Source organism: Dreissena polymorpha, chromosome 5, assembly GCF_020536995.1.
Source record: "Dreissena polymorpha isolate Duluth1 chromosome 5, UMN_Dpol_1.0, whole genome shotgun sequence".
NCBI classification, from domain to species: Eukaryota; Metazoa; Mollusca; class Bivalvia; order Myida; family Dreissenidae; genus Dreissena; species Dreissena polymorpha.
Genome location: NC_068359.1, coordinates 22314598 through 22342422, shown reverse-complemented (window position 1 = coordinate 22342422; position 27825 = coordinate 22314598). Strand labels below are relative to the sequence as shown.

Genomic DNA, 27825 nt, shown 5'->3' with positions numbered 1-27825 from the left:
GACGTGTGATTTAAATGTGTCGAAAGAAAACTGCGTTTAAATCAAATATCAACACACGATATATTTCGATAGTGAAGAAAGACACTCATAACAAAGCATATGAGGACACATATGAAATGCTCTCCCGTAGTATATTTTTTATCTACTCACACTAATGTGTGGTTTGACAATGCTTACACACATTTCATGCGATGAATATGCAACTTACAAGTGAAAAACACAACACAATAGTCTAACTTTTGTTTAATTGTATTTATTTATTAAGAAAAGTAAATTGCAAACTTTATATCAAAGTCAGCGTATACGCCGACTACATTTTAAAAGATATTTATTGTATTAAATATATTTAAAATAATATATTTAGTTGTTTTCGGTTTTAGCGATTATAAAGCATTTTCGAGATTGCCTATAGTATGCCTGTAGTAATTGATTAACTCATATCCAACTGTCTATGTATTGAGAACTGTGAATATAAACAAGCTAAACCTTCTACTAACCTTCTACTATTGCGTTGCTAGCACCCGTTAATACAAAAGATCGCCGCTATCTGTTGAAAACCAATGAACGTTTTCCAGAAATACCCACTGTAGTAGCATGAACGAGGTTACGAAACAGGTCATTCGTATTATTATATACCGGTATAAGGATTTCCCAACGTGTAAACCAATTGATTTAATAGTATTACATGTATATGTGTTTTACCAATACACTTGATATGGGATAAAGTCCCATTTTGACATTTAAAATACCTAAGATAAAAGTACCGAATATGCGACTGTTACGATCAAAGAACCTACCGAATATGAGATTGCATGACTCGAGGCCAGCCTTTCTTAACACGCAATTCATTTTTCAAAATCAATCGCAAGTTTGAAATGAACACACGCTATTCACCTTTATAAAGTGTGTATCATAGCGCACTGGTCGAGTTTTGTGTGCACTTTTTATCATCCTTATTATTTCATAAAAATTACTTAGACAAAATAAAAACAACATGCTTTTTGGAAGTTCTGAAAGCATAGAAAGTATGATGAATATGGTAATGAGAACTTAATATAAAGAAAATTTGCAGTCACCATCATATTAAAGGAATATTTTTTCTAATATCAAATAACTATCTCACCAAGAATATAAATTCATAATAAAAATTCCGTGTACAAAACTTTTGATTTTTGACACCATATACAAATTCAAAATATACAATAATCTTCGTATCTTGTATATGGAGGAATAAAAGTATATAAACATTGCTGTTTATGCTTTACTTGTTACCCGAGCAGTTCACACGGTGTCAACAACGCTGACATAAACATAGGTATAGAGCACTAATGCGCTTTTAGGCATAGCTGTTTTACTCAGTTTTCATCTTAGTGACTTTTACATAACGCCAACAGACACGCATGAATATTTTCGAATATTCAATAAGCTGATTCGAGATACAACCTCTGAATTTTTGCTACATCACTGCGTATGTGCTCAATTCAAAGGATGTAGCACTGTTCAGTGTAAGGAATTCTGGACTACTCTCTGTATGCTCAAACGACACAAATTGTTGCCCTGTTACAATTACGCGTTACAATCCATCTCGCAGAATTTCACTTTCGCCTCCAAGATGAGAAAACAATCAGTTGCGAAATAGTATAGAGTCACGATAAGAGAAAATCGTTTAATTATCATACCACAATGTTTGCCGTTCTTGGTCAGCACGTCTGGAAATCATTCCTTAATGAGTGGATAGGCTGCCAATTATTAACAAGTTTGCTATTTTGAATACAATTTTGTATCAAAAAGCATTGTTCTCAAATGTGGCATTTTCAATTCGCAATGAGATTTGTAATGACCCTCGTCATACGAAAATGGGTCTTATTCCATATGCGCCCATCATATAAATAGCCCATTCAGCTATCTCTCCTTCTGGTAAGGAGAAACATAACATATTGAGTGATTTTATAGCGAACAGCATCGCCTATGGCCTGACTGCGCAAAAGCACATGTTGGGTTTAACAAACGATTGCCGAAACGCATAAGACCCATTTTCGCATGACGGCGCTATTGACGTGTGATTTAAATGTGTCGAAAGAAAACTGCGTTTAAATCAAATATCAACACACGATATATTTCGATAGTGAAGAAAGATACTCATAACAAGGCATATGAGGACACATATGAAGTGCTCTCCCGTAGTATATTTTTTATCTACTCACACTAATGTGTGGTTTGACAATGCTAACACACATTTCATGCGATGAATATGCAACTCACAAGTGAAAAACACAACACAATAGTTTAACTTTTGTTTAATTGTATTTATTTATTTAGAAAAGTAAATTGCAAACTTTATTTCAAAGTCAGCGTATACGCCGACTACATTTTAAAAGATATTTATTGTATTAAATATATTAAATATAATATATATAGTTGTTTTCGGTTTTAGCGATTAAAAAGCATTTTCGAGGTTGCCTATAGTATGCCTGTAGTAATTGATTAACTCATATCTAACTGTCTATGTATTGAGAACTGTTAATATAAACAAGCTAAACCTTCTACTAACCTTCTACTATTGCGTTGCTAGCACCCGTTAATACAAAAGATCGCCGCTATCTGTTGAGAACCAAAGAACGTTTTCCAAAAATACCCACTGTAGTAGCATGAACGAGGTTACGAAACAGGTCATTCGTATTATTATTATAAATTGTTTGTTATATTCGGGTTTAGCGATTATGAAACATTTGTGTTTGTTTTTGCCTATCGTATAGCTGAAGTTATTGTTGAACTTATGTTTAATGTTTTATAAATTGAGAATATAAATAAGCGTTAACTTTTTCCCGGAACTATTAATAGCCTCAATTTACGACTTGTACTACGTCATTGAGGTGTATGTGAGAGCGTAACCTATTGCGCTGTTATCGCCCGTGGACTTTCCTTTGTTTATCGACAGGCGCATCTAAATAGCCTCATATTATGAATGCACTGAACAAAAATACTACGTCATGAAGACGCTGCAGAAAGTGGACTATTTTATTCCTTCATAAACAATCTCCTCCGCGACACTTACAATACGATCATTGTTTAATGATTCTTTTCTATAAAAGCACCGTTCGAAACTATTGCATTTAACACGATATTAATATCATGTTTCTATTTGTGAATGAATATAATTGGAGAACTCAAACCTTTTACATAAATTATACAACTCTTTCTCGCGCGGATACGCGTAGTAAGCGGGTATTGGGCTCCTAGTAGCTAAGCCGTATCGACCTGAATTTTAGACTAACCACCTTAGACGGTCGCGAAGCGACCATTTAAAAAACATTTATGTGTAATACCACCGTTCATTAAACATTCAGCAAAATATTTACATGCAATCGTATTCGTATTAAACGTCGATTTAACTAAGTCCTATATGTATGTCTATATATATCGCGCTCGTTCACAGTAATGAAGCGACGTGTATACGCGTTGCAGTATCATTCCTTGAAATGTATCGGCCTGAAATTAACACGCCAAACCTCAATTGCTGTTTTCATAAAACCTTGAACTTCAGCTCATTTTACAAGTAATCGGATCGGGTGAAAGGTTTATTACATTCAGTCGGCTTTGTGTTTTAATAGAAAACAACTGCATGATTTACCTTACATCACCCGTATTAAAGACATTTATTAAAATAACACATGTCTACATATACAACCAGTTATATTCGAACATTCGCAATATTAATATAATACGGTATACCGCCAATTAAAGGGGCCTTTTCACAGATTTTGGCATTTTTTAACTTATTCATTAAATGCTTTATATTGATAAATGTAAACATTGGATCGTATAAGCTCCAGTAAAAAATCAAGAATAAAATTTAAAAAAGGAAAAGAACATTGCCCGGAGCAGGTTTCGAACCAGTGACCCCTGGAGTCCTGCCAGAGTACTGAAGTAAAAACGCTTTAGCCTACTGAGCTATTCCGCCGTGTACACATACTGGACGTATTTTATACCTTATATAAGCAATCTTCGTAGTTTCACAAAATTTAACGACAAAAACAGAACTCTCCAAATTATTCAATCGTTTCGCGTTGCAACGCTTTATAATTTTTAGGTTTTAAAATCTTCAAAAGATGCATATAATGGCTATATTAGACCATGGTAAATGTTCAGTATTACTGTTTCCTCACAAATATCATAACTAAAACGAAAATTTGCGAATCTGAAACAACTTTTTTCAATTTTGTCAATTTACCAAAGCGTGAAAAGATCCCTTTAAGAAACTTAGTAAAGTGGCTTCTAATACTATAATGATCATTAAAATTTCAATTTAAAACACGCGATTGAAAATTACATCAATATCGGTTGTGAATCACATTAAAATGCACTTTGTGAATATCATTTACACATGCATCTAGTAATTACATCATTATATATTTAAATATATCTTTCGGATCATCAACCCGACTTCCTTCCCTACACATCCTTTGAGTGACCTCTGTCAATATCTCATTCATTCGTCTCTGTATCGCCTGGATCATAGTATCCGACTTGTTTATCACACCATTATCATCCCGGCACTGGTATCCTCTGATATAGAGCTTAAGTACAAGCAATTGAATTTCCACTCGCCTCTTACCGTACCACACACAAGGCTCTGGATGTGAGATTATTGCTGTCCGTATCTTCGGTATTCTGAGCAATACCTTCGGTCCTTCGTCAATCATGTCTGTAATCATTTGTATCCACGCTCGCTTCTGCGTATTATCCAGACCACATGCCGCCATCAGATTTCTCTCTGGAATCATGTAATACAAGAGGTTTTCTGTTAATATAGCAGATCGTAGTTCAACCAGCCCTTCGCGTAGCCAGTGAAACAACGTCCTTTTGTTAAGCAATTGTTGTGGAATGTTCTCCGCGATCCAGAAAACTATGTTTTTAGCTGTATATGATGAAAGTTCTTTCTTGAGTGGCCTTAATACTTCCTTTATCATCATTTTTAGTAATACATAAATGTAAACCTGGGTGTTATTAAGACAGCTCACAAGATAATTCTCCCCAGTATTGAAACAGATCCTCCATTCTACATGTTTATATTCGCTACCCTTAAAACCGACAGGTGTCACAAATGCTCCCATGGATACAATTTTGTGAACGACATCCGGAGGTGGCCAATGCCGACGTCGTTCAGCCCATTTTCTAAGTATGCTGGGACAGTAACAGTGTAACGAATTGACTACGTCTATATTTAATGCCCCTTGTGTTATCGGCGTTGACGGCCCTGCACGTTCATGTAATGATAATTTGCTAATGCATAGAAAATCACCATTACGTTCTTCATAAGCATTAACGTACAAGTCGCTGCTCAAGAGAGCACGTCCGTTTTCATAAGCACACTAAGCATTTCGAACAAATCTGTGAATATTTGTACCAGGCCGCTCTAGTGCAAGTCTGCAATGTCCGTGGTAGCATACCCCGGTGTTTAATGTAAACACAGTAATTTGCCTTGGTAGTATATCATAACTAACATCGTTTTCTAGACACATGACATCTTGTAATACACACATGATGTCCGTGTCACTCTCAAAGAAGTTTGTCAGTCCCTCGGCTTTACTACCCGTAGTGATTAAAAGCGCAGACGAATTGCTTTGATTGCTATACACCTCCCTGTAGGCCTCTCTTCGCGCCTTTCTGATATGAAACTCATACCCAAGCGAGTTCATCACAGTACTGGTTTCTATGGACTCACGTTGCCATGGAACCTGAAGTTTATTGAAACATGTAAATACAACAGAAAACACTATCGGCACGAAGCCAACATGTGTGATGCAACAAAGTTTAACAATTAACGTAATTAATCTGTGGAAAAGTGTTGAAATTATTCGTATTTTTTAAGTTTTAAAATAATACACATAATTCGACAGTGTATCACGCTGGTAATCCGAATACTGCAATATACGCGAGAAGTAAGTTCCTCCGTTTTTAATGTATATTCTGAACATTATTGTTTTGATCAATGGGACATGGTGCAGTTGATAAGTGGTATCTTTTTTGAATTGTTATGAACGAATTTCACGAACATATGGTAGATTTTGCAAAGAAAAATTCACCGCAAAACAGCATGAACTTATCAGTTCCCAGAAAAAAATACTGAACAAATATCGCATAGCCGCGTCATGTTTTTTAATAAACATTTAAAAAAAAATTAGCGAGTAGAAAACTCCCTCTATCTAGAGCTCTGATTATGGTGAGCACGTTCCTTTACGCAACGATAACGTTTGCTTGATATGCACTTCTCTTGACCTGAAAACACGTTATTGGGTGGGTTAAAACAAGCACAGGTAAGAAATTCGAATTGAATAGATAAAAACTGGTTCTGAAAAAGGGAATCTGTTAATGAAAAGTGTATTCGTCATATTTTAATGCGGAAACACAGTACTTATTCTGTCAAAGATATTTTTGTGTTTTTCACAGTATCTGAACCAATAATTAAAAATACTCTGTCGAAGTATAAGTGCTGTTACTGTACGTTAATTACAACAGAAATGACGATTATTATAAACTGTTGAAAACTGTGCCAAATACCGCAAGAGCAAGGCAGAATAAGAACTCATTCTACAGAGCCAAACATGATGGCTGAAATTCCAGTCAAAGTCCCACGAAGGAATAATTAGTATTACCATAAGATTGGATAATTAGGGGCAACCCATTGAACTCCGGGGTTCTTAAAACTTCATCACACGGACAAATACAAATCGCAAAAATCTCATAACACTTATTACAAACAAGTGGATGTCGTGTTTAAGTTTGAAGATGTATAGGATCCCGATGAAGTGGACGCAATAGGCCCATCACCTGTAAACAACACTCACACAAGGAAGTGCTGTGTAGTTTACCTTGTGTGTTGGAACAGTTAGAAAGAGATTGACAATGGAAAGGTTTTTGAAATACACGCGGCTGCTGAAAGAGGTAGATTGTCAACACCTCACATTTGCTCCTTTGTATTTGCATGTTTGGTCTATTTGTGATTACACTTGAAGAATAAGATACAGACGAGTGAATTTAAAATTTTGGTAGATTAATTCGTGGGCGAAATTATTCCATCAGTAGAGCGTCACTCTGTAGAAAGCAGTGGTGTGAACATACCGGAATTAACCCACAATTCGGTTAGAGTACTGGTGAAGTACCAAAAACCGACTTCATCAGGAATGTACATAAGTTTCAACGTGACAAAAAAAATCGATATTCCAAAGGGATAACACTAATGAAGCATGTTTTTATTTACGAAATTACAGAAATTGTTATTTCTTGGTTGCTTACTTTACCAGTATTCCACAAGGAATTTTACATTTCTGGACTAAAAACAGTGCCGTCCATCTGTTGGTGTCGGGTAATCGGATACGGTGGCACTAAGGTGACATCAACGCTCCAAAAAAAAAAGTCGGGAAAACACAAGTTATGTTTTCCTGTCGCCAAAAAAAAAATTAACTCGGGGAAACACAAAATAAGTCTCTTTTCAGGAGTTTTTTTTTTTTGGCGACGGGAAAACAAAAGTTCTGTTTTCACGTCTTTTTTTTTGGAGCGGAAAACACAAGTTCTGTTTAAGTAGTAGTAGTAGTAGTAGTAGTAGAAGTAGTAGTAGTAGTAGTAGTAGTAGTAGTAGTAGTAGTAGTAGTAGTAGTAGTAGAAGTAGTAGTAGTAGTATGTTTTGCTATATCAGAACTTGCCTTTAGGACGTTTTCAAATGTTCCCTCCATATAATCCGCGTCTGTGATTGGCCGTTTATCTTGTGCGCACAATATAGCGATTGTGTTTTCAAGTCTCAAAAAAAAGAGTCTTCGAAAATAAAAAAAAGACGTGAAAACAGAACTTTTGTTTTCCCGTCGCAAAAAAAAACCCTCCTGAAAACAGATTTATTTTGTGTTTCCCCAAGTTAATTTTTTTTTTTTGGCGACGGGTAAACATAACTTGTGTTTTCCCGACTTTTTTTTTGGAGCGGTGATGTCACCTTAGTGCCACCGTAATCGGAAGCAGAAGTTCCATTGTCAATGATTGATTAAAGAAATGTCCTTGAAAATGTTGCATTCAATTAATAAAAATTAAAATGTCCTCCCATTTGTAAGTTAACTACAAATGTCACATATTATAACACCGAGAGAAATACTGATCTATTCATTTAATAGTAAACACGTTTTTTATTTATGTTTTTTTATGTTTCTTTAAAATATGTTCAGAAAATCAAGATCATGCTGCATTTTTGATGGAATTGTATCGTTTTCTTCATGATGCCCATCGTTCTTCCGCAAACTTCTTTCTTCGAAATGTAAAGTGTCATATCAATTATCGGCAAAACTATGTTCCGTATAAGAAAACCCAATTAACAGAACATATATCGTAACAACCAACTGCAGAACTCGCTTCTCTTTAATCGAAGTTCCATCCATATATCGAAGTATCCGGATGACCGGTATGCTCTATTAATGACCAAAGATTAAAGTTTTTAATAAATTATATCAAATTACACCAGTCCGCTGATAACAGGTTTGTTCCGCAATTCTGAATTCCACTGTTGGCAGTTTTCTCCCTTTCTGAACAATCTTGAAAGCAATGAAACATGGGTGCCACCTAAAAAGCAATTATTTGCGACACTATCGATGTACTCTAAAAAAACACAAGAACTTCTACAACACATAACTTACTTCAAGGAGATGAGTGTAAAGGCCTCTTGGACGCGGGGCAAGTTCATGATCTGTCTCTTCATGCCAGTAACCACCTTCAGCCATCTGTACACGTGTATATGGAACACGAACATGCATATACATCAATAATATATACCGGTTTTCAATTGATGGAAACACGTGCCTAATACGACTTTTCTACCATGATATTGTATTCGTAAAATATTTGTTTCAGTATAAAGTGTACTCAATTTTTTACTCGCGAGCCGTCTGGCGACATTAACTCACCAATATGCATGTATATTGTGTATTTTTAAGGCATGGTCATTTGCATCGATTTTCACTAAACTTATTTAGTGAACTCTAGTAAATGTAAGCTTTAAATGTAATTGCCGTTGAGCGGTCTACAAAATATTGACTATATATACATTGCTTATTCATATTAAGAATATTAGATTGAATATCAATGAAGCAAAATTCTACATGATTTCTAACAAGACTTGACATCACAACTTTGGATGTGTTGAGAGGAGCTGACTCATGATCATAAGCATAACGCACTCATCATTATCATCATAACACCGCAGCCATTACACCATTACCATAATACTATCCGTCAGATGCAACATCATCATGATCAAAACAGTTCCACCAACATATTGATCCCACTGCCCCCACTACCATCATCATAACTTACACCACCAATGTGTCCATCTTCATCATAATACTATCACCTAACCACTTACACCCTCGCCATCAGCCTACACGTCATCAGCAATATCGCCATCACCACAATATTTCCACTACAATCACAACAAACAACATTCTCACACCATATTCGTCATCATGATTATCGTATAAGAACCTTCATTATCATCATCAGACATCAAAAACACCGTCACCATACAATCATCACCGCTTCTACAAGCACCACCAAATTCATCCTTACATTTTCACCACACCACCATCATCATAAGTTCCGTTATCATCAAGGCCTAGATCGTCTTCATCAACCTTTAACCATATGTAGACATTTCTTACAATATATCAAATCATAAATATTAAAGTGTTAAGCGGGAGGGCTGACTTTTTTTTAACAAGATAGTTCACTTATCGAACTTTAACTACAATTACATTTTAGATAGCTCGAAGAAAAGCAGATAAATAACTCCACATAAAGACGTTTACGTAGTTGTCTGACTGTAATCGATAATTCTTGTCGGTGTAAAAAAAAAATTGTTAAAAACTTTCAGCACATGAATATGCTTTTTATTTGGAATACTGACAACGTTTTTGCAATATTATAGTATGTTTATGTTTTCATGCAGTAATTTCATTTTTCCATCAGGTAAGCGCGACTTTAATCAGATGTATATTATAATCACGAAACATTCAGATAGGTTCGATTGTGTAACCAATTTAAATTGAAAATACGTATAAAAAAAATCCAATGTTATTACATACTCGGTAATATATTTATTAATATTGAAATGCTAATTTTGCAAGTCTTGTTATGCGTGTATACATTCATGTGTACCTTCATAAGTTTCAGTTTCTTAATTGATTAACAGCACTTACTTTAACAACGTAGTTTCAAAAAATAAAACACGAACAATTTAGTATTTACGTAAGATACACACGTACTGTATTTCTTTACCAACTTCAAGCAGATTTCCCGATTGCGGTTTGTTATCATAATTTCCCGGGAAATCCCCGCGATATTCCCCATACTTAACAATTTAAAAATGAAACATTACGCATATTTTAAGTGTTACCCCTGTGTTTTTCTCAGTGATTGGTACGTACGGAAATACGAATTTACACTAAAAATATATTTCTAAATCATACGTTTTACATTCTTACTGTAAACAAGATCATGTATCTACTTTCGATTTGCATACAACGATCTGTTTAATGCATACGCAATTTTCCAGCCGAGTTGTCGTTCAATACCATCACATATGTCATCGTCGTGCCAGAGGTTATAATACATACGGTTGAACATTATAGGAATTATACACGTTTTCGAGGGCATGAACATCTGCGGGCGCTCGAAAAATCCGTTCTTGCCTGCGTACGCAGCAGGAGGGCAGGAACGGATTTTGAGAGCGCCCGCAGATGCTTATGTCCGAGAAAATGTGTATTTTCGCTATTATTGCATAAACAAATCACACGTACCAAAATAATTTTAAATAACATTTAAAAAAATATGTTTTGTTCATTCGACATCGACAAAATAATTCGATTATTTCAATACAGTTCAAGGTTGTGTTTTACATATGCCTCACACGGTCATCATCCGAAATGACGAGGCTTTACCTTCGGATAGGCAGTTTTCGATTTAAAATGTGTTTAAACAGTGGATTAATGCAAGCTGAAATGCAGCCGCGCAAAGTAAGAAATTAGGAATTATTTTGGAATTTACAGCAGGAACGTTGAAGGTACATACACACTTACATTTACAGCATAGTCTTTTAAAAGTTTTGAGTGAAAAACCTTAACTTCATTGACGTTGGCAATAAAATAAAGCTGTTGTCAAGAGAGTGCAGATGGTATAACTTGAAAAGTGGATTAAAATAGTCATTATCCCTGCATGCAAGAGGAAACTGATGCTTATTCAGTTCCCCATTTATGCTTGGAAAGTCGTCGAAGGCTGGATAAGGGAAGTAACTGCGCGTGGACCAGATTATGGATATGAAAAACACATGACAGGGCTTGAACGGCACGTGAATCGCATTATTAATACACGATTTCTCCCGTTCAAGCCCTTCTTTTGCCAAGTTTCTGCACCCCGCCAGAGGGCATTATAGAAAGAGTTTATGCAATAATACTATTGTTTAGTCGCTTGGACCTTCAAAAGTCTAATTATGCGTTTTTACATTCATTTGTACCTTATTAAGTTTCATTTTATACATTGAGTATCAAAACTTTTCATTTAAAATCACTGTTAATTATGAAACAACCACTAAACCAAAGAAACGAAACACACTAGCAGGTATACATCTTAAAAAATAGTTTCAAGAAATAAAACACGAACACATTAGTAACAAGAGCTGTCAGAGGACAGCGCGCTCGACTATTCGAGTGCTTGACAGTAAAACGTAAGCCATCATGGGGAAATTGTTCATATTCAATTATTTATTAGACGATCTTTCAAAAATAAAAAAGGAAGAAAAAATATTTTTGGGGGTGGGGGGGGGTAGGGGGGTGAGAGGGGGTATAATGTGGGTTGTGGTAATTTATTATATGATGTAAAAAAAATTGGGAGGGGGGGGTGGGGGTGAGAGGGGGGTATAATGTGGTGTGTGGTAATTTATTAGATGGTGTTAAAATAATCGGGGGGGGGGTAGGGGGGTGAGAGGGGGTATAATGTGGGGTGGGGTAATTTATTAGACGATGTTTATAAACAAAAATGGGGGGGCTGAGGTTAGGGGCGAAGGGTTTCTGGTAGGGGCGTGGGGTATTGTTTGGGTGGAATCCATTGTGGTATTCAGGTTAAGTGTTGTTTTGTCAAAGTAATAATTAAATGTGATCATAAATAAAGAAGTTATGGCAATGTAAGCAAAATGTTCAATTATCTAAGTGTAAAAGGGGCCATAATTATGTCAAAATGCTTGATACAGTGGTCTGCTCTTGTTTATAGGTTGGGGTCATGTTGGTAAACAAGTATGCAACATATAAAAGCAATATGTCAAAGGATATAGGAAATATTTGCGGTAGTACGCAAACATTAACATAGATTTATCAATAATATGCATATTCTAAGTATAAAAGGGGCAATAATTATGAAAATATGCTTGATAGAGTTGTCTGCTCTTGTTTATAGGTTGGGGTTATGTTGGTAAACAAGTATGCAAAATATAAAAGCAACATTTCAAGGGACAATGAAAATAAATGGGGTAGTACGAAAACTTTAACATTTGCTGCATATTCTAAAAGGAAAAGGGGTAATAATTATGACAAAATGCTTGATAGAGTTGTCTGCTCTTGTTTATAGGTTGGGGTCATGTTGGTAAACAAGTATGCAAAATATGAAAGCAATATGTCAAGGGACAAAGAAAACATTTGCGGTAGTACGAAAACTTTAACATTTGCACGCAGACGCAGACGCCGACGCCGGGGTGAGTAGGGTAGCTCCATTATATATATTTCATATATAATAGTCGAGCTAAAAATGAAAAGTACACACGAACCGTATTGCTTTACAACAGTAAAACAACTTCAAGCAGATTACCAATAGCGGTTTCGTTTTCATAAATTCCAGGGAAATCCCCGCTTTATTCCCTATACAAAAAAAAATGAAACAGTACGCATTTATAAGTGTTACCCCTGTGTTTTACAGTAATTTGTACGTACGGAAATACAAATTTACACTATACATATCTTTCTGAATCATACGTTTACAATCTGACTGTAAACAAGATCATGAAGACGTCTATCCACTTTCGATTTGCATACAACGATCTGTTTAATGCATACGCAATTTTCAAGCAGAGTTGTCGTTCCATTCCATCACATATGTTATCGGCATGCAAGAGGTTGAATGCATAAGGTTGAAATTACTATTTCTTAGTCGTTTGGACTTTCAAAAGTCTTATTATGCGTGTACACATCAATTTTTACATTGATAAGTTTGATATTCTAACAGTTTAACAGCACTTTTCATTTTAAATTAGATGTCTAAACATGTTTCGTACTTTAAATTATGAAACACACCACTGATACAAAAGAAACGAAACACACTAGTAGGTATACATCTGAAATAAAATACGAACAATTTAGTTAATACGAAAAGAACACACGTACCGTATTGCCTTTAAAAAGTAAAACAACTTCAAACAGATTTACCAATCGCGGTTTCGTTTTTATAATTTCCCGGGAAATCCCCGCGTTATTCCCGATTCTTTAAACAAATTGAATCAAAGCGCTGAAGGCACTGAAGATGTTCGCTGTTGCATAATTTAACAAGCAATTCATTTTCAAAATCAATCGCAAGTTTGAAATGAACACACGCCATTCATCTGTATAAAGTGTATGTCGTAGTGCACGAGTCGAGTTTTGTATGCACTTTTTATCATGCTTATTTTTTCATAGAAATAACTAAGACAAAATAAAAACAACATGCTTTTTGGAAGTTCTGAAAGCATAGAAAGTATGATGAAAATGGCAATGAAAACTTAATATAAAGAAAATTTGCAGTCACCATCATATTAAAGGAATATTTTTTCTAATATCAAATAACTATCTCACCAAGAATATAAACTCATAATGAAAGTTCCGTGTACAAAACTTTTGATTTTTGACACCATATACAAATTCAAAATATACAATAATCTTCGTATCTTGTGTATGGAGGAATAAAAGTATATAAACATTGCTGTTTATGCTTTACTTGTTACCCGAGCAGTTCACACGGTGTTAACAACGCTGACATAAACATAGGTATAGAGCACTAATGCGCTTTTAGACGTAGCTGTTTTACTCAGTTTTCATCTTAGTGACTTTTACATTACGCCAACAGACACGCATGAATATTTTCGAATATTTAATAAGCGGATTCGAGATACAACCTCTGAATTTTTGCTACATCACTGCGTATGTGCTCAATTCAAAGGATGTAGCACTGTTCAGTGTTAGGAATTCCGGACTACTCTCTGTATGCTCAAACGACACAAATTTTGGCCCTGTTACAATTACGCTTTACAATCCATCTCGCAGAATTTCACTTTCGCCTCCAAGTTGAGAAAACAATCATTAGCGAAATAGTATAGAGTCACGATAAGATAAAATCGTTTAATTGTCATACCACAATGTTTGCCGTACTTGGTCAGCACGTCTGGAAATCATTCCTTAATGTGTGGATAGGTTGCCATTATTAACAAGTTTGCTATTTTGAATTCAATTTTGTATCAAAAAGCATTGTTCTCAAAAGTGGCATTTTCAATTCGCAATGAGATTTATAATGACCTTCGTCATGCGAAAATGGGTCTTATTCCATATGCGCCCATCATATAAATAGCCCACTCAGCTATCTCTCCTTCTGGTAAGGAGAAGCATAACATATTGAGTGACTTTATAGCGAACAGCATCGCCTATGGCCTGACTGCGCAAAAGCACATGTTCGGTTTAACAAATGCTTGCCGAAACGCATAAGACCCATTTTCGCATGACGGTGCTATTGACGTGTGATTTAAATGTGTCGAAAGAAAACTGCATTTAAATAAAATATCAACATACGATATATTTCGATAGTGAAGAAAGATACTCATAATAAGGCATATGAGGACACATATGAAGTGCTCTCCCGTAGTATATTTTTTATCTACTCACACTAATGTGTGGTTTGACAATGCTAACACACATTTCATGCGGTGAATATGCAACTTACAAGTGAAAAACCCAACACAATAGTTTAACTTTTGTTTAATTGTATCTATTTATTAATTTAGAAAAGTAAATTGCAAACTTTATTTCAAAGTCAGCGTATACGCCGACTACATTTTTAAAGGATATTTATTGATATAAATATATTTAATATAATATATTTAGTTGTTTTCGGTTCTAGCGATTATAAAGCATTTTCGAGGTTGCCTATAGTATGCCTGTAGCAATTGATGAACTCGTATCAAACTGTCTATGTATTGAGAACTGTGAATATAAACAAGCTAATCATTCTACTAACCTTCTACTATTGCGTTGCTAGCACCCGTAAATACAAAAGATCGCCGCTATCTGTTGAGAACCAAAGAACGTTTTCCAGAAATACCCGCTGTAGTGGCATGAACGAGGTTACGAAACAGGTTATTCGTATTATTATTATAAATTGTTTGTTATAATCGGGTTTAGCGATTATGAAACATTTTTTTTTTGTCTATCGTATCGCTGAAGTTATTACCGAACTCAACGTTTTATAAATTGAGAATATAAATAAGCGTTAACTTTTTCCCGAATCTATTATAGCCTTAATTTACGACCTGTACTACGTCATTGAGGTGTATGTGAGAGCGTAACCTATTGCGTTGTTATCGCCCGTGGACTTTCCTTTGTTTATCGACAGGCGCATCTATTAATAGCCTTATATCACGAATGGACTGAGCAAAAATACTACGTCATGAAGACGCTGCAGAAAGTGGACTATTTTATTCATTCATAAACAAACTCCTCCGCGACACGTACAATACGATCATTGTTTATTGATTCTTTTCTATAAAAGCACCGTTCGAAACTATTGCATTTAACACGATATTATTATCATGTTTCCATTTGTGAATGAATATAATTGGAGAACTTAAACCTCTTGCATAAATTATACAACTCATTCTCGCGCAGATACGCGTAGTAAGCGGGTATTGGGCTCCTATTAGCTAAGGCGTATCGACCTGAATTTTAGACTAACCACCTTAGACGGTCGCTAAGCGACCATCTAAAAACAAACTATTCTGTTCTGTTCTGATGACGCGCGGCGGTATCTTGTGCCTTTAAACGGCTCCCTTATAACACCCCAACTGTTGGTGCGTTTATTATTTTGACGTGGCGTCCTTCCAGTTGCAGACGCCGGTAATAATGAAACTTCATCCAAAATAATTGATTTAGATCACGCATTTCTTAATTGCAGACATAGCATCAAGCAAGAGAGTTACAGACCACATAGTTACTATTGTACGTTGTTATTGACAGCACACACTTATTGCGTACATTCGTAGTAAACGACGAGAACAGAATGGGATAAACATATTTCACTCTTTTGAATTTTTTAAGTACGGCAGTCTAATTTTTGGATGATACCTAATGAATTCTGAATTTTCACACCAGCGCTCCAGGGGTTCGAGCCCCGTTGAGGGATACTTTTTATTTCTTTCTTAAATTTTATTCTTGTTTATTTACTGTAGCCTTTTAGATCCAATGTTTTCAATCATCATTATAAAGCATTTAATGACAAACTTAAAAACATGCCAAAAGCTGTGAGCATGTGAAAAGTCCCCTTACCGCTAACTAACTGTAAACAATTGGTAGGCGTGATTTTCCAATAACAGACAGGTGCAGGGACTTTTATACAAATCGATTACTTTCCGAAATTTTGCGGCCCCCCCTCCCCCCCCCCCCCCCCCCCCCCCGCCTCTCGTACCCATAGAATACGCACGCCGTTGACTAGATGCTGTGTTCTAACGTGTTTTGTGCATGCAGCGTTTGTGTTTATAGACATTTCATAAGCACAATATCGAAAGTACACGTCAGCATTTAGATTTGAGCTGATAAAATATTTCTACTGAATTCATCACTGTGGCGACCTGTAGTCCATACCTATTCATTTTAAAGTTTATTAAACAATAGCCATTTTACTGCTACACACCTATGAATCATTAAACATTGAGACAAACGACTTATCATTTCTATATCTATAAAGGGTGTACATGTATCTTTCGTTACTTCAGCTAAATCCCGTCTATTGTTGTATGAAAAACTAAAAGCACATTAACGTATTATAAGGAAAGTCGACAACGGCAAAGCTTATAAATAAAGACTCCTTAGTTCTCAAAGTTTCTTTTTATTTAATGCATTATCTCCCGTGTTTTTTACATGTTAGAGGCCTTGTCATGCGAATAATAACGCCAACTGATACGTAACAATTAAATAAATACAATATTCTGAACAAAATTTACGATGAATTAATATCTATTCAGTACTATGTACCTAAAACAAAAGAAAAATATGTAAGTAATTGATAATGAACCAAATAATTCAAGCCATAAGAGTGCATTTGTTCTACGAGACGTTAAGCCATTCTTTGACATGATACTATAATAAAACTTACGAAAATGCTTAGTTGAACTTGTAGAAACTGATATTATAACCAACTGGATGCCTATTATTTAACCATGTGAACTATGCACATATTTGAGCTTTGGTCTTTAGTGTGACCTTGCCCTTTGGTCAATAAAGGACACACCTTCTCCACATGGTGAGCATTTGTTATAACTTATCTCGAAATCGCAGGATAAAGGACGAAGGACAGTCGAGACAAAATGTTTCATGGCCAATGTTATGTTTTAACCTGTCGGTGTTGGTAGACGGGCTTTACATGGTGCGGTAGTCGAGTGGTAACACTCTGGTCTACCACTCCAGAGGTCCCCGGTTCAATCCTTGGCCCGGGCACTGGAAATTTCAGAAATGCATAAAGTGTTTCCCACCCAACTAGAGTTGTACTGGTATGTAACCCAGGTAATGCTCGCATTTATCGGTGCTATACACTGAGTACGTAGAAGAACCAAGGGATCTATTCGCAAAGAGCTAGGGTATCGCACACGGATTCTTTGTACCTCAATACTGTCTTTTCTGCTTGCTGTCTCTTCAGCAAAAACCATAGGACCCCATTGGAAATAAGTGCTTGCACTTTCATGGGTTATCCTTGACTGTAAGGTCAAGAGTAATAAAACAACTACATGCGACACGACGTTTTCTAATTTTAATCATTTGTAGAAAGTAATTACATGATGAATGACAAGTAAAAGTCCGCACATGATGATCAGGCCGAACTCGAACTTTGACCACTAAGTTTGAAATCGGCCTTTGAGGTTGGAAGACGGGTTTTACATGCGATCAGTCGCCTCAGGGCGGTTAAAATTTGTGGAAAGTGATTTTTTATTTGCAATAATAATAAGTAACAATATGGACAAGTTTGGACGCACACACAAACACGCAAAAACACCCGCCGATTGAGACTGATATATTGTGCTTACCGTAAGGGGGCTCCACAATACAACTATTTAAGTAAACAAAACAACGCATTTGTTTCTGAATGTAATATAGATCATTGTTCATTACAATCGGTATATTTTAGTAACTAAACTGAAGTTGTTCAAAATCAATTGTTCATCACGTTCATCTTGTCGCCTTAATGCCAACACCTGTCGCATTAGTTACATCAAAGCGCTGAAGGCACTGAAGTTGTTCGTTGTTGTCGTCCTTGATTAGCTTGTGCGCATTGCACAGGCTAATCAGTGTGCGCAGGCTAATCTTTTTTGACATGCATTAAGCCCCGTTTTCCCTGAAAGCAGCCACTATGTACAGATTTCAATGATAAACACTAGACTGGCCAATGTCGACTTACAAGCTTGTAAATAAACCCACTGCAGTAGTATAGCAGACGCTCCTAAGCATTCGTTGTCTGCAGTGCAGACAGGCAGCGGTAATCGTTCCTAGCGTAGTGAGTTACCGTCCTTAGCGTAGCTAAGCTAGCTTAGCACATACTGCTTTGAAAAACATGCTCTGTAAATTTAGTCGGCCGCTAACGCGACCAACTAATAATGATACTCAAAATGTAGCAAGGAGCTGTGTCCGGTTGTTTTTAAAATCTCATTTGAGTGTGTGCTGGATTTTACCGATCTCCTTGATGATTTATATGTATGTTTACGACGATGAGCTTCCCATGCTTAAGTCAAAAATAAACTATTCTGTTCTGTTCTGATTACGCGCGGCGGTATCTTGTGTCTGTAAACGTCTTCCTTACAACACCCCGACTGCTGGTGCGTTTATTATTTTGTCGTGGCGTCCTTCCAGTTGCAGAAGCCGGTAATACTGAAACTGCCTCCAAATTAATTGATTCAGATCAAGCATTTCTTAATGGCAGACATAGCATCAAGCAAGAAAGTTGCAAAACACAGAGTTTTTACTGAACATTGATTTTGATTGTTCTTTCCGAAAGAATGTTTACGTAAAATGGAAGCACGTGACTTATTGCGTACATTTGTAGTGAACAACGAGAACAGAATGGGATATACATATGATATTATGCTTAATTGAATGTTTGAAGTAGTCTAAGATTTGACTGATACCTATTGAATTCTGAATAAAAATCGTGCTTTTTCAACTTTGCAATGAAATTCATTTTCCGGTAATTGTTTATAATACCTTTAACACCCTCTAAACCCCGTCAGATTCCAAAATAATTTTAATCAACTGACACGCACGCGCTAGTCTTTGTCGTGAATTTATGACGTATGTGGTGTTAATTGTCGCAGATGATGGACCTGTTTGGTGAATGATACATTAAGTCATCGTGCTAACTGCTGACCAACTGTAAGTGATTTTCCAATAACAGGGAATTTTATACAAGTCGATTACTTTCCGAAATTTTGGGCCGCCCCCACCCCTCATGCCCATTGAACACGTACGACTAGATGCTGTGTTCGAACGTGTTTTGTGAACGGTAGACATTTCATAAGCACAATATCGAAAGTACGCGTCAGCATCTAGATTTGAGCTGATGAAATATTTCTACTGAATGCATAACTGTGGCGTCCATACGTATTCATTTTAAAGTTTATTAAACAATAGCCAGTTTTACTGTTACACACCTATGAGTCATTAAAAATTGAAACAAACGACTTATCATTTCCCATTGTGTACACACCGGTCTTACTGACAATAACGTAGTGACGTCACCATCTATGTATAGAATGTATCATTTCATCATTTATAAAGGGTGTACATCATTGTGTACACACCGGTCTTACTGACCTGTGTACTAACGCGCAAGGAATTGTGGGTAGCACTTCTTTTACAAGTGAAAGAAAAAACGAAAGTAAGTCAAGTCATCGTGCTTCTAAAAATCGCTATCAGTCTTAATAGAGATTCAAAATCGCATTTAAACATATTAAATAACATTTTTTAAAACAACATTCCATTTTAAACACATATTTAACACCGTTTTTCTCAATATAAAAAAATATTCATTCCTACGCGGAACTAATTTGGCAGAGCACAAATCCCCAAATCAGGGGAATGTGATGCGTCCTAGCATAGAGGTGACAATAACGTAGTGACGTCACCATCTATGTATAGAATGTGACAATAACGTAGTGACGTCACCATCTATGTATAGAATGGGGTGTACATGTATTTCGTATTGGGTACTTCAGCTAAATCCCGTCTATTGTTGTACGCAAAACTTAAAAGTTTATAACATATAATAAGATATACAATCAAACGAACTTAACATGAATTTCATGCATGCAAGTCGACAACGGCAAAGCTTATTACATGTACATAAATAAAGACTCATTTGTTCTTAAAGTTTCTTTTTATTAAATGCATTTTAATTTTTCTCTCGTGTATTTTACATTTTAGATTCGTTAAAATGGTAAATTTCATGAGAATAATAACGTCAAAGACGTACAAAAATCAATAAATAAATTTGTTTGCATACAATTTTCGCTGAATTAATATCTATTCAGTACTATATGCATAAAACCAATGAACAATATACATATAATTGATAATTAAATTTTAACAAAATAATTCAAACCATAAAAGTTCATTTGTTCTACGAGACGTTAAAGCCACACACCTTTTTTTGGCATAGTAAATTTAAGTATAAATCAAAAACATATTTTATCTATGCCAATTAGAATATATCTGGTGATTACAAGGTATAAATCCGTCTTATTTTGCGCTTTAAAACTTAAAAATCATCGCGTTTGTCGAAATGGACGTTTACGTCTAGAAATCCTACTCTCGGTTTTAAAAGCGGTACCGTTTGAAAAATAATAAATTACTCGCTAACTAGGCTATATATTTAATTTTATCTATGCCATTTAGAATATATCTGGTGGTTGCAAAGTAGAAATCCGTCTTGTTTGCGCTTTAAAACTTAAAAATAATCGCGTTTGTCGAAATGAATGGACGTATACATCTAAAAATCCTACATTCGGTTTTAAAAGCGGTACCGTTTGAACAATAATAAATTACTTGCTAACTAGGCTATAGATTTAATGACAATTTTGCACACTTTCAAATTGCATCTATATGTATTGATTAACATGTATTTCATTTCAAAGTCAGAGGCAATTTGTGTGGCTTAAAGCGAATCTTTGACATGGTACAGCTCATGAAAATGCTTAGTTGATTTTGTAGAAACTGATATTATAACCAGCTGGATGCCCATTATTTAACGAGATGAACTATGCGCATATTTTAGATTTGGTCTTTTGTGTGACCTTGCCCTTTGCCCAATAAAGGACACACCTTCTCCACATGGTGAGTATTTGTTATAAATTATTTCAAAATTGCAGGATAAAGGACGATGGATATTCCAGACAAGATGATTCATGGCCAATTTCAATGTTTAACCTCTCAGTGTTGGTAGACGGATGTTACATGCGACGCAACGTTTTCTAATTGTAATTATTTGTAGCAAGTACTGTTAAAATAACATGATGAATGACAAGTAAAAGTCCGCACATGTTGCTCTCATGCTGAAGTCGAACGTTCACCTCTAAGTTTGAAATCGGCCTTTGAGGTTGGGATACGGGTGTTACACGCGGCCAGTCGCCTCATGGTGGTTAACATTTGTGGCAGGTTATTTTTCAAGGCAGGTTATTTTTCAATTACAATAATAACTAGAGCTTCGTCACAGATGTACGAATACCCCCACATGCCGCATTGACACAATATTTAGCATGCTGTCTTCGCAAAAAACAGCAGACAACCTGCTCAATGTTTAAAACGCACTAAGTGACCCCATGACCTAGTTTTTGACCCGGAATGGCCCATGTTCGAACTTGACCTACACATCATCTAGATACAACTTCTGACCAAGTTTGGTGAAGATCGGATGAAAATTACTTGAATTAGAGAGCGGACACCATGCGCAATGTTTAAAACGCACTAAGTGACCCCGTGACCTAGTTTTTTACCTGCCATGACCCATGTTCGAACTTGGCCTAGACATCATCTAGATACAATTTCTGACCAAGTTTGGTGGAGCTCGAATGAAAACTACTAGAATAAGAGAGCAGACATCATGCTCAATGTTTAAAACGCACTAAGTGACCCCGTGACCTAGTTTTTGACCCGGCATGACCCATATTCGAACTTGACCTAAACATTATCTAGATACAACATCTGACCAAGTTTTGTGAAGATCGGATAAAAACAACTTGAATTAGAGAGCGGACACTTAATACGGACCGACCGACAGACCGACCGACCGACAGACCGACCGACAAGCTCACTCCTATATACCCCCCCCCCAAACTTCGTTTGTGGGGGTATAATAACAAAGTAACAATACGGACAAGTTTGGACGCACACACAAACACGCACAAAGCACCCACCGATTAAGACTGATATATTGAGCGTCCCGCAAGGGGGCACCACAATACAAATATTTAAGTCAACAAAAACAACGTATTTGGTTCTGAATGTAATATACGATAATTGTGCATTACAATCGGTATATTCTAGTAACTAATCCGATGTTGTTCAAAATCAATTGGTAATTCAATCATAACACTGGAAAGTAAAACGGATTCAAATAGGTACCTAGTTTGAATCACTACTGTTTAGCTGGTAAATAATAATGTACCGCAACTATTACAACCAAATTGCAGCCTATAAATCATGGATCACAACTAGACATCAATTGGTAAAATGTTAACAAAAACACTGCAGCTCTAATAAATAATATATTATAATATATTATAATATTATATTATATATATATATATATATATATATATATATATATATATATATATATATATATATATATATATATATATATATATATATATATATATATATATATATATATATATATAATAATTATATATCAAAATGGAATGGTGACGGTTGATGCAATAGATGTACACATAAATGCTGGTAATACATGCAACCAGTTACTCAACATATACGAAACCAATATTTCACATATTGAATAAGGGTTAATGGTTCTAATATTACAAACTAGGACAATTTAATAATTGATTATTAATATATTCATGTACAAACCCACCCCAACCCCATAACATTTGACCCAGGGGTCAGATCAAAATTCCAAATAGTGCAGGGTCGCACATATGCTCATAGCTACCATGTGTGTAAGTTTCAAGGTTCTAGTGCTTATAGTGTATGAGGACATAGTGACCAGGACGGACGAACAGACAGACGGACAGACGCCGGGGATAACCACAAAATTTTGTGACAATACAATTCTGATGTTACAATGACGTGGAGCTCAACATTTAAAATAATTGATATGCTTTTTCATAAGTAAACACTGATAAACATAATATTAATAATTACAATAATAAAAGAAAATGATACTAGTAGATTTAACACAAAAAGGATATAAAAGTAATTGAACCGTTGCATGAAAACCTCATCGTAGGAACCCACGTTCGCTCAAATACGCTATGCTTCCGTATTTACATAACATATGGTAACGGAATATATATGAGACGCCCTCTGGGAAAAAGGGACTAAATGCATCAGGGCCGACACTCTCCGCCTAAAATGGATTTTCGCTAATAAGAGACTTCCTTTAAACGAAAATACACTACAAGCGGAAAGTGTCGTCCATTATTAGCTTGTTTAAACTGGAAAGGCCAATATAGGACGAAACTTTACGCAAATGCATTAAACTCAGAGCCAGACTCGTTCATACACGATAGTGTGTTTTGACGTTTGTTTATGATCTTTATTATTTCAAGAGTGAGCGAGTACAAATGTACGCTGCAGTAATAGAAATCTGTATACCGGTACATGTATTAACATAATCAAAGCGCTTACATAATCAAAGCGCTGAAGGCACTTCAGTTGCTCGCTCTCTGAACGTATTTAATATTACTTACTTACAGACACATGACATTATAGATTTTGAAAAAAAAAACATCAAGGAGAAAAATGCCCTTGATTAACAATCTCTAATAATATACAGGATTCACACAAACTCCATTTATGATGAAAGATGAAACAAAAATAAACGTATATCTGAGTTGGCGCTTAAGAAAAATCCGTGAGTCTAACCAGGTATGAACCACAGCATAATTCAATTAATAAATGTACAATAATAAATGTATTGGTATCAACGAGCATTGTATTAAATTCTCAATCAAACCACATTAAAACTATTTAATATTGTTCGCCTAAAATTAGATGATTCATTTAACGTATTTCAATTTCATTGTTTATTCATTTTCGTGTAACTCATCTACTCCCCCACCCGTCACAAATATTTTTATGAACGTACCATCTACTTCAATGTTTAAGTCGTAAATTAACATATTTTTTCTATAGTTTAAATGGGTCAATACTTTCTCATAGTGTGCATTTATTCCAATTTACAGTTTTCATCACAAAAAATATACTACATTTACTGAATTGCACGTCTGTATTTAGTTATAGCACCTGGTCTGTTGTGACAGGCACGTTTTTCATGCGTGAACTTGACAGACGAAAGTAACCATGTCGCACTATTATAATCAAAGCGCGGATGGAAGTGAATTTGTTCGCTGTTGTACGATACAGTTTTCAAAATTATGTGATAGCTTTTTATATCGCAAGTTTGAAATGACCACAACCAATTTTAATGTATAAAGAGTGTGTCTTAAAGCACAGGTCGAGATGTGTTGTTTTTTTTTCAAATCATTGATACAGCTAATCAGTGTGCACAGGCTAATCTTTTTTTAGATGCATTAAGCCCCGTTTTCCCTGAAAGCAGCCAATATGTACAGATTTCAATGATAAACACTAGACTGGCCAACTATGTCTTACAAGATGTTAAATACTTTTGAATACATAAACACTATGTAGTGTACCAGTGGGAACTATAAACAGGCATATGCGGTGGTTAGAGCAGACGCTCCTAGCCTAGAAAATCGAAATTTACATGTACTGAAATCAATTTACTACCGGGTAAATTTCTTTAAAGGTTGTTGTTTTTAACAACTTACTCGCCATAAGGATTCACCATTTGCGTTTAACTGTTCATAAATACAGTTCAAAGGTGTGAGGATGATGCCCGATATTGTCTTTGATGTACTGCATTAATCACCGTTTCACGTAAATGATAAAACTGTAATTATTTGTTAAACAATCTGCTGCAAACGTTGACTTTATTGACCGACGTCAATCAAAAATAATAGTCGTCGGATAACCCGCCCCCACAAGCATTCTCGGAACCGATTGGACGGCGAAAATTACTGTTTGTCGACCAGAAAGTAACCTCAGAAAATCACTACAAATAACACCATCACCATCAGCACAACAACCATCACAACCGTCAGCAAATCGCCACCTATCACACTCACCACCACCGTCGCCAAACAACCTCAATCACGACCACCACCATCACATACATCATCACAACTACCTACTCCACCACCATCATTACAACCATTATCATCACCACCACCATCACAAGGACAGTCACCACACATACCACAACCAACATCACCAATATCACCTAAAACATCACCAATACCACCTCCGCCATCACCACCACCATCACCTCCAACACCATCAGCAACACCATCTTCACCACCACCGTTATCACCATCACCAGCATCATCATCATCACCACCATCTCCACAACACCTTCAGCACCACCATCACCACTACAACGACTTCCATCACCTTCACGACCACCCAAACATCACCGACATAATCACCGTTAACATTTCCAACACCATTATCAACATCGCCAAAACCATCACAAGCACCACCATCACCACCAACAATACCATCAAAACCGTCACCACCATCACTACAAACACCACTTCTATCACTATCACCATCACCACCATTACAATCACCAACACCACAATTTCCATCACCATAACCACCACCATCCCCACAACCACCAGCACCTTCAACACCATCAACACCTTCGCCATCACAACATTCTACATCACCACCACCATCACCACATCCATTCCCACCAACACCACCATCACAACCACAACTTTTATCACCATCACCACGACTACCACAATCATCGCCAACACCACCATTACCACCATCTCTTTAACAATCATCACCACCACAACCACTGCCATCACCACCACTACCATCAAAACGAACACGATCATCATCACCATCACCACCACCATCACCACAACCGTCACAATAACCACTATCACTACCATTACCAACACCATCACCACCACAATGACCATCATCAACATCACTATTACTAACACTACCATCATCAGCATCACAATCATCACCACCGTCACCAAACACCACCATCACCCTCATCGCCATTCATATCATAACCACCACCACCAACAACATAATAATCACTGACACCGTCAATAACCAACCACCATCATCACCAACACCATCACCACCAACATAACGCCCACCATCATCAACATCTCCACAGCCACCATCATTAACACTATCACCACCGCTGCTACCATCAAAACGACCACAATCATCACCACCACCATTACTTCCATCTACGTCACCAATACACAAACCACCTCCATCACCACCACCATCACTAAAACAACCACAATAACCATCACCATAATCACCACCAAAACAAACACTACCACCACTTACATCAAAACGACTACAATCATCACCACGATCACCAGCACCATCACAACAATCATCAGCACCATCACCGCCACCATCACTACCACAATAACCATCACCAACATAACTATAAATAACACCACCACGATCAGCATCACAGTCATCACAAACGTTACCCAATGATCACTATCACAATCACCACCACCGTCACAAATTAACCGCAATCACGACCACCACCATCACCACCAATATCACCATCAACACCATCATCGCCACCACCATCACCACCACCATCATAATATCAATAATCACCACCACCACCATCACAAGAACCATCTCCACCTATACTACCACCACCATCACCAATACCACTATCACCATAACCATCATCTTCACCATCAACAAACTCACTATCACCACCACAATCACCACCACTATCACCATTATCACCACCACTATCAATACCACCATCACCACCATAATCTCCATGAACACAATCGTCTCCACCACCAAAACCATCATCATCGCCATCACCACCACCACCACTAAAATCACAAGCATCACCACCACAAGCAACACCACCAGCAGCATCACCACCACCAACATCACCACCAACCCAACTTCCATCACCATCACCAATTCCACCACTTAAATGACTATCACCATCGTATCCCCACCACCACCACCTTCAACACCACCATCCCCATCACAACAAGCCCCATCACCACCACCATCACTTCCACAACCACAATCACCAACACCACCATCACCACCACCATCACTTTTATCCCCACCACCATCACAACCATTTCCATCACCATCCCCGTCAACACAACCATTACCATCA

General features: G+C 36.5%; 2 protein-coding genes and 1 long non-coding RNA gene across 10 annotated transcripts; 1 reads left to right on the top strand and 2 right to left on the bottom strand.

Moving 5' to 3' along the window:
* Positions 1–233: 233 nt before the first annotated feature.
* LOC127881191 (uncharacterized) lies at positions 234–4398 on the bottom strand. Its single transcript, XR_008049955.1, has 2 exons — positions 2552–4398; positions 234–497 (listed from the first exon to the last, which is right to left on the bottom strand). It is a non-coding gene; the product is annotated as an uncharacterized LOC127881191 (long non-coding RNA).
* A 236-nt stretch (positions 4399–4634) lies between these two features.
* Positions 4635–13554, bottom strand: LOC127881189 (uncharacterized). Of its 8 annotated transcripts, none has more exons than XR_008049950.1 (4): positions 13461–13533; positions 9604–9668; positions 8676–8759; positions 5123–5738 (listed from the first exon to the last, which is right to left on the bottom strand). XR_008049950.1 is itself a non-coding variant. In XM_052428895.1 (3 exons), the coding sequence occupies exons 1-3, from the start codon at positions 8796–8798 to the stop codon at positions 4741–4743; spliced, it is 354 nt and encodes a 117-aa protein (XP_052284855.1). In that variant the 5' UTR covers positions 8799–9391; the 3' UTR covers positions 4635–4740. The 8 variants fall into 8 exon arrangements, 1 of the variants encoding a protein (XP_052284855.1); XR_008049951.1 differs by lacking the exon at positions 13461–13533 and adding an exon at positions 13011–13447; XR_008049952.1 differs by lacking the exon at positions 13461–13533 and adding an exon at positions 13034–13447.
* Positions 13555–23270: 9716 nt separating this feature from the next.
* LOC127831100 (uncharacterized) lies at positions 23271–26741 on the top strand. The gene is made up of 2 exons (XM_052356090.1): positions 23271–23278; positions 25697–26741. The coding sequence occupies exons 1-2, from the start codon at positions 23271–23273 to the stop codon at positions 26739–26741; spliced, it is 1053 nt and encodes a 350-aa protein (XP_052212050.1).
* The last annotated feature ends 1084 nt before the right edge of the window (positions 26742–27825 follow it).